We start from the raw sequence: 9,486 nt of genomic DNA on the forward strand, positions 1-9,486 counted from the left end.
ATATATATATATATATATATATATATATATATATATATATATATATATATATATATATATATATATATATATATATATATATATATATATATATATATATATATATATATATATATATATATATATATATATATATATATATATATATATATATATATATATATATATATATATATATATATATATATATATATATATATATATATATATATATATATATATATATATATATATATATATATATATATATATATATATATATATATATATATATATATATATATATATATATATATATATATATATATATATATATATATATATATATATATATATATATATATATATATATATATATACATACATACATACATACATACATATATATATATATATATATATATATATATATATATATATATATATATATATATATATATACATATACATATTATACCTTTTATGTAAGGACACCGAAAAAAAAAAAAAAGGCCTGTCCCCTAATAGGGTCCGAAGCTGTAGTCAAAAATTGTTGTGTTTGTGCACACTTGACTGGCCTCCTGCACGCATAAAATAAACACACAAAAAATAATGTGGTGTAAGATGAGGATAATAAAAAGAAGATACATACTGGAAACACTATATTTCTGTTTCCATTAACACCAGTGCAGCACAGCACATTCCTCAATATAATATTGATATATAGAAACTCTGCAAGCCTCGGCTATATGTACAGAGGGGCTCGCCTCACCACCCGCCGCAGGAGTGCTGAGGTCACCGCTGGCCCGCGTCACCCGGCCAGGGAAGAGTCTGTACCCGTTAACTTGGCAAAAAACTGTAGCCTTTTTTTTTCTTTTTTTTTTATTCAGTAATTCTGAAGCACCAAAACATTGTACATCAAAATTCAGCTTGCGAGTATATATGAAGAGGAAGAAGATGAACGGCGTAGTAAGCAAAAATGTCATTAGTGATGTCGAAATAGTTGAAAGGTTGACTCGACTTCAGAACGGTTGTAGCGGTAGCAGCAATAGTACGAGTAGTAATAGTACAAGTAGTAGTACGGCAAGACTGGTAGGAATAGTGGCAGCCATCGTTATGAATAGACACTTCCCACGCTGGCGAGGTGGCAGCGAGCAGCCCCAAGATACACTGACTCTGGTGATCTCTAACAACAATGGTGAAGAAATGATAAACACATTACAGCCATCACCATGACACTCACCGGCCAGGGAGGCTCCTCAGCCCTACGACCTGGCGGAACCAACCCACACTGCATCCTCTGTAGGACCTCACATCCCCCAGGAGCGAAAAATAAGGATAATTAAGGTCACTACTCCAGTGGGACTGCGGGCACAAGTGACTATCTCTTAAACATGTTCCTACTAAAGACAATTCCCGGCAGTGCCTGGCACTCAATCTCACTATCTCTTAAACATGTTCCTACTAAAGACATAATTCCCGGCAGTGCCTGGCACTCAATCTCCATTCCCATGTGGCCCCTGGTGCCCGCAGCCCCAGTAGCGCCGTCCGGACGCCTCGCTGAGCTCTGTTCCTACCACTAAGGTGTTGAAGACAAGGATAACAACGATGAATCAATCTGGCTTGACCATATGGCCTGCAACACTGGAGTGGGCGAGGCACCACCGCACCACACGGCCACCGGATGTTGCCTCGAGGCTCCGAGAGGAAAACTACAACATTCAGCAATACACTACAGAATCATAATATATAGATATATCTCTACTTCATAAAATACACTGTACAAAGCTTGAGCAAAGAATATTAGGCTGATTTTGGTCTCCAAGTGAGGAAAATCCTTTCAGCTGACGAAGTCTGTCGCGCCCACACACCCCTGCCTGGCTGGCCCCACGCGCCTGCCCGCCACCGCACTCCTCCTTCAGGAGCCAAGACATTGATGGGGGAAACAAAAAATGGCTCACTCTTAAAGATATATATGTCATGCAAATACAAGCTGTAAGTTCTTAATCGACATTTTAATGAAAAAAAAATTTAGGTTTTAAACATGAGGATTTACTAATGCCATTCAGATTTTAGGGTGGGTTAAACTTTCATTGTCATTCACTCAGATTATTGTTATCAATACTTTTTTTTTCTTTTAAATTTTTTTTTTTGAGTTGCCACAAAGGAACATGACACAGTGCCCTCCCACCCCCTCCCCTCCCCCCATGCCAGCCATGCTTTGCTTCAAGGTGTCTTCCTGCTGTTGCTCCTCCTGCTCCTCTACCTCCACCTCTACTACCCTCATGTGGCCGGGAACTGCATTTTGTACTCTGTGCTCACCACTACAACAAAAATAAATTCACTTATCACCTAAGCCAACAGCTCCAGGCTACAGCTACACTCCGGCCTAACACTCAAAGGAGAACAGGAATATCTACACCCTCTGACACACTACACTCTCACACACTCACTCTTCCAAGGTTCCTACATCCCTTTAGCAACAAGCATCCTTCATCCATACATGAATCCTTCCTCCCCCTGACTGTTAGGAAGGAAGTGCCCTAGTGATATACAGACTGACTCTACAAAGTCTCTAATGGAATAGTAAAGTTTGCAATAATTCGTAAATGTTCGACACAGGAGTGACGAAATGTGCAATGTCCACCATGCTCTGGCGTTCACCACATCCCTGACACATGCCGGCGTGATACCCGCATGTATTAGTACAGCACAAGCGTACACATCCACCACACACCTGCCTGTCCACAACACACTACAGTACCTCCCTCCACCACACATACACCTGCCTGTCCACCACACACACACACCTCTCTCTCCCTCTCTCACACACACACACACACACACACACACACACACACACACACACACACACACACACACACACACACACACACACACACACACACACACACACACACCTGCCTACCAGACATTTACATTACCTCCCTCTGTGACACAAACACCTGCCTGCCAGACCCAATTCCTTACCACACATTACATGTTTCTCTGTAACACATAACTGTCTGCTGCATCTTTACTTTCCCTTCCTGCCTATCACATACACACACACACATACACTGTCTCTTCTTCCACGTCAAGAGAATACACTTTATGACATCCAGTAAACGTCACCTGTGTTTCTGACAAGACCATGTGATTCTGTTCTTCTGTAGCACTAAGAACGTTTTAGGGCAGTCGTGATTCAGCCTTAACATGTCAATGCTCATGTCAGCTGGTGCAGTGCTCACTTCACTCACTAACTTCAGTGGTTCACATCAGAAAACACAATACAAAGAACAACAACACAGGTTAAGGAAAATGAGAGAAGGACACTGGTGTTGAATCAATGTCCTTCTCTTGATGTCCCTTTGATAGTCTAATAGTGTGTGTGTGTGTGTGTGTGTGTGTGTGTGTGTGTGTGTGTGTGTGTGTGTGTGTGTGTGTGTGTGTGTGTGTGTGTGTGTGTGTGTGTGTGTGTGTGTGTGTGTGTGTGTGTGTGTGTGTGTGTGTGTGTGTGTGTGTGTGTGTGTCCTAACCACAACATACACACGAGAGGCAAGGAATGCTCCACCTCCACTAGTGTCACTGTGTCACCATCATCACTTTAAAACCTCCATGCAAGCCACCCACCACAGCTCGGCACAAACCCAGAAAATCCCTCAGACACACCACACAACTCTTACTCCAATGGCAAGAATATCAATGTTACACAATGGGTGACGTGACAACAACAGGAATGGCTTGGTAGTGATGTCTGAATAACCAGGACTACAATGTTTTGATATAAGCTGAGCAGAGTTCTTGAAATAATCAGAGTAAAACCTGTGTTTTATGACCTGCGAGTGAGTGGGTGCTGCTCTCCCTCATGCACCCAAACACCATTCCTAGATGCCATGACATGCGGTAGTCACAAACAGGTGGCACAAGGCTACTCATACGAAAGTTACCTTGGAGTCCCACAGCATACAACACTTACATTAAGGTGAACATTGTTACTCCAGATGACTACAACATCTGACAAGGACACCTGACTACCCTACTCTGTCAATGCTCCTACACACCAAGCTTGCTTCCAAGTGTCCTTGTCTATCTCACAGTACAGAACAGTGCAATGCTTTGAGGTGCGGTGCAGCTGATCATTTAGCGTCAGTTGCTTCTTTTCTGTCAACTGACTCCATCTCTGTGTACAGCTGTGCTTTTACAATAACCGTGTAATGCTCCATACACACAGCACACCACCAGGTGGTATTCACAAGTTCAAATTACAGTATTCATTATGCAGTGAATGCATTTACAACTGAATCAAGTTTTAAGTAAAGTGTATAAATGCCAGTAACAGGATGGGGTGGCAGCTGGATGGCCAGCCCTCACCTCCACCCTGCTACTCATCCCTGAAGTGCACATTTTACTCCTGCAGTGACATGTGTGTTCCATGACAACACTTCAACACTGAAAAACACAATTCCAGATTTATCTTGAAGCACTCAGAGTGCCTCATGAATTAAACACACATTTCACCACAAGGATCAAATAAATACTGATATACATACATGAGTATATAATTACATGGGAGTATACTGTTAGCTACATTATTTTACCAACCCTTAGGGTTCCTGCATTAGCGTGTCTCTTGTGACTGTTGTCAATATCACAAAGCATTAAGTTCCCGCACCGAGAATCTGGCCGCCCTCCTGCAAGTGACACCAAGGACAGGCCTGCTTGTGTGGCTTCATGCTGCTGCTGCTGCTGCAGCAGGAGCAGCACACCATGACTGAGGCAGCTGCAACACACACACACATGACCATCACACCAAACACTTCACCCCTGATAGGCAGACAGATGCTTCTCACCCACACGCTGGATGGCAATGACAGCCACTTGCTGCCTTGGGGTGGACACACAAACATGATGCTCACAGGTGTGGTTGAGGAACAGCCTCGCCACCTCATCACACCATTACATTACCATCACAATGACATCACCACCATCCTGCATCATCATCATCATCATCATCACGACCATCATCATTTCACATTTTACATCTGATGTTGACATCATAACCAAATAAATTTAGTGACCTTAGAAGTCAAAATATTAAAATTCTTACATACAGAAAATCTAATAAAATTTTTTTCATAATCTGTCTTATCATTACATCATAATAATAACTTCTATGTATACCAATAACTCTATACAATCAGTTTTGAACTCATCAAAATCAATTTCCAAGAACTTAGTAACAGAAAATTAAACAGCTCACAGTGGTGGTGCACACATGTGTGCCTGCACACACACACACACACACACACACACACACACACACACACACACACACACACACACACACACACACACACACACACACACACACACTCTTAAAAGTTTCATCACTAGCTGCATCACACAAATCCTCAACACCAACACACCAACATAACAACACTCGGGGAGCTACAAATGAGAATTCCACCTATATGTGAGTTTTGAGAGCATGACAACCATCTGATGTGCTGCCATAGGCTCTGTGAATGCTGGGAATGCTATCGTCATCGTTACTGTCATTGTCACCCATCTCATTGGTAGCTTAACACTCTTATATCACCTGCCTCATTAAGGTACTCAGAATAGCACTGCTCATCTCACAGCAGCAATAAAGGTGATACAACACTTCATGCATCACTGACTAAATGTCAGAGACGATGTGCTGTGCTTTTCTTGTTACTTGTGCATCTCACTCACTGATGGTCAAACCTCCACACTGAAATTATCCTAGTTTTGTATGTTTCCTATCTCTTTCCCTCTTTCACTCTCTGTCAGTCTCTTGTTCTCTCTCACACGTTGCCAAGAGGTGTGTACATATTTGTCATTCGTATACATGCAACAGACACATTCAGGAAGCTAAAAGAAATACAGAAGTCTGGGTGTGCAGTTGTCCCAAGCAGTGATGTCATAGAGTCTTGCAAATTCCATGTGTATAAGTCAAGTCAAAACCAACATATGGACCAATGAACTGCTTTATATTAAGAGCTCCAGATATCAATGTTTGAATTAATTAACCAGTCTAAATTACGAACTCCACAAAGAACAAGAACTGGAGATGACAGGTGGAGGTAGCTATCTTGAAATCAATCTTTTTACTCCTGAAACAATTCATACAATATGACACCATTACTGAAGGTAACTGTACATTATCTGGAGAGAATTAGGTTAGGAAAGGTTGGGTTGCATCAACAGCAAATGCAAACACAAAACAACAGGACTCCATCACCTAACTTTAACATCATCCTTCCTTCATCACACAGCTACTCTTTAATAAGCTCTAGACAACCTCCAGGACCTTGTGACACTTAGGAACACACACCAATCCCCCCAGCATGCCCCAGGAGGTGTGGTGGGGTGCCGGGGGACTCAAGAGGGGAGCAGGGCATGGCGAGGCAAGTGTGTCCGACAGATGAGGTCATAAGGAAGAAAGGAACAGAGTTACAACTGGAACAACAGTCAACTGAGTGCTTTTATGAGTGGCTCAAAGTCTCATCTGATGATGATGACTCAGAATGTCAGATTAGAGGCTGCACTGGACAATATGACCTTGGTTTTCTCTACTGGTCTTTCTTCCTTTCCTCCATCCACCTCTCTTCCTTTGCTTCCTTGCCATTTTTTCTAGTTGGAGAGAATGCAAACCAATAACAGTGGAGTAATTTCTGTTTCTCTACCTCACTGTTTACTTACTGTTGTTACAAAAGGGTGACTCACTTACAATCATGGATTGAAAACCACAGCACATGCCACACTCCTACCACCTCCCCTTCCAGCCACACCCCGTCACTCTAATAATGCAACAGGAATCTACCTATCGTCCAATTGAAAATAGATACTTATGTTTAAAACTTTGCTAATATATATATGCCTATAATCTCAACAAACACTTCTCAAGTACATGATAATAAGGCTTAAAACTCCCTGGAAGCTAAAGGTGAACACACCTCCTTGTGACGCAATGGTAGCACGTGATGGGAGGACAGTCCGTTAGTTACTGAGAGTCAGTGGCTCAGCGAGGGGTGACGGAGGTGTGGTCAAGGTTCAGTGCAAGGTTGGTCAGTTCTGTGCCGGGTGCAGCACACACACACAAGGCAGCCACACCAGCACTTGGCGGCACACTTCCCACCACCACTACTTGTGCTGCCCCCTTCCCCCTCCTCCTAACAACCCTAACCACTGTAATTGGACTGAAAAAATGTAAGTGGTACTTCAGAACTGCATTCAGGCTCCATCTGCCATGTCTGTGAGCTACAAGGTTCCCGTTGCTGCAGTGCCATCCCACGCCGGGACACGTCGGCATGCGGGACGTTCCTCCAAGGATAGTTTTGATTATCGACTCGTGTTGGTCACCTGGCATGCTGGTGTCTGTCTTTATCACAAAATATTGATTCATTATGGATGGGTGAGTGGCAACAAAGCTTGTACAAATTGAGGCTTCAAGATTACTTCCAAAGAAGACTATTTTCCAATACAAAGTTGGTCATTCATATTTGTTTTTTGTTTTTTTTGTTTTTTGTTTTTTTTCAGAAGAGTATCTACAGGCTTGATTATTTTGTCACTGGGCTCAGTCTAGGGGGTGCCACAGCCCCAATATGGGGTGTGGTGCCCTGCCCCAAGGGCCGGAGTGCAGCGTCAGGGCCACGGGATGCTCCGGCATCACACATAATACCTAACACACTGCTAAAGTGCATGGATGGCTTGGAACACCTGTAATTCTGTTTTCATCACCTCAAGACACTCGCCCCACCAGTGAGGGTCACTCTTGTTTCAAGGAGTAGGAGCACAGTTTGGTCTGCAGCTCAGTCAGCAGGTGTGGTGGCAGGATCTCCTTCAGGGAACTCACATTGTCCAAGTTGTCAAAATTGGACACGTAATCGAGCAGCTGCGTTAGCACGTCAATCTCCACATTGGAGAGGTCCTCGGAGAACAGGTCGTATAGCGGAGACTGGGAACTCTCCGGGGAGGAGTTGGACGAGTCTGAGTAGGGGGAGGGGGCAGCCACAGGGGAGGGGAGGGGCATATCTGCTACAGGCAACACTGTGGGCTGCTTGTGTGGGATGCTGGGCGATGGGGTGGCTGAGGGCGGCGTGTAGGGTGCCACAGGGATCATGTGGCTGCCCGACAGTGGCAGCATCATTTCTGGGGATGTGGGGTGTATTGGGGAGGGCATGAGGGGGTCATGGGGGGGTGAGGTGGGCAGGAGGTCACAGGAATCTGTGGACTCCATTGGGGAGGCAGGGTAGATAGGGGCGTGTGAGGGTGAGGTGGTGAAGTGATGTGATGGTGGCAGTGAGGGACTGCGAGGTAGGTGGTGGTGATGGTGCTGCTGATGCTGCTGCTGCTGCTGTTGCTGTTGCTGCTGCTGCTGCTGCTGCTGCTGCTGCTGTTGCTGCTGCTGCTGCTGCTGCTGCTGCTGGTGATGATGGTGGTGGTGGTGGTGGGGCTGGGGGTCTACCTGCATCTGGGGAGGGAAGTGTATGGGGGGAGATGGACTAGGATGCATGGCTGGGGACACGGTGCTGCTGGAGAGTGGGGAGATGTCCTGAGTATCCAGGTCCTCCTCCAGGCGCTCCTGCTTCACTTCCACCACACGGCGCTTGGAGGAGGTGCGGTGGTGGTGCTTGGAGTGGTGTCCCCGGCCCAGCTTGTGGCTGCTGCTGCTGCCACTGCTGCTGGCCTGGGAGGAGGTGCTGGCCCCAGTGCCGGAGCCCACCTTCTTCACGATCTGGATAATGAAGGGCAGCAGGGATGGGGCACGCATGTGGATGGAGGAGCCATGCATCTGGTCCATGATCTTCTGCATGATCTTCTGGTAGGTGTGATCCTTCACGCCCCCAGTGGCCTCCAGACGCGCCCGCTTGTGTGCTGCCTCCGTCTGCAAGGCGCTGTCACTCTGCATCTCACACTCCTGCTTCACCTGCACCATGCCACTCACCCCCGCATCCCCATGCCCCAGTCCCCCCTCAGACATGGCTGTCGCCCCCTCCACATCCTCATCATCTTCCTCCTCACCCTCGTTGGTCTCCATGGGAGACTCCACATCGGTGCTGGTGGCAGCGGCAGAAGAGGGGCCAGGACGGCTGGTAATCTCAGACAGGGCAGAGATGTTGGAGGTCATACTCTGCCTGATGCGCATTTGACAGGTGCGCTCCGCCAGCTCCCGGATGTCAGCCAGAGACACGATCACCTTGGGGAACATGAGGGTGGAGTGCTCCTTGTACTTCCACCCAACGTATTTGCGCAGGACACGTGTGTAGCGGTCCTGCAGTGCCTGAATGTTGTCCTTGGCCTGCAGCCCCATCAGTTCAGGGGAGTACAGAGCCACCAGGATCAGGATCATGGCCATCTTCTCGTCTGGACACACCTCCTTGAACTTCTTGAAGAAGTTTTCCACTCGGGACATGAGCTCAGCAGGCACCAGGCTCTGTGCGCTGGTGAGGGACACTGTGGGCACATAGCCGCAGCGGT

The 9,486-nt window shown here is 45.6% G+C and overlaps 1 protein-coding gene across 5 annotated transcripts in view; it reads right to left on the reverse strand.

Moving 5' to 3' along the window:
• Positions 1–626: 626 nt before the first annotated feature.
• Positions 627–9,486, reverse strand: part of LOC135115316 (uncharacterized) — a 57,322-nt gene continuing 48,462 nt past the window's right edge. For all 5 annotated transcript variants that reach the window (XM_064031933.1, XM_064031934.1, XM_064031931.1 and 2 more), the window contains one exon: positions 627–9,486. This exon is cut by the window's right edge and continues 443 nt beyond it. In XM_064031933.1, the coding sequence (XP_063888003.1) occupies positions 7,775–9,486 (1,712 nt within the window). In that variant the 3' untranslated portion in view covers positions 627–7,774.

This window comes from Scylla paramamosain, chromosome 29, assembly GCF_035594125.1.
Source record: "Scylla paramamosain isolate STU-SP2022 chromosome 29, ASM3559412v1, whole genome shotgun sequence".
In the NCBI taxonomy this organism is placed as follows: Eukaryota; Metazoa; Arthropoda; class Malacostraca; order Decapoda; family Portunidae; genus Scylla; species Scylla paramamosain.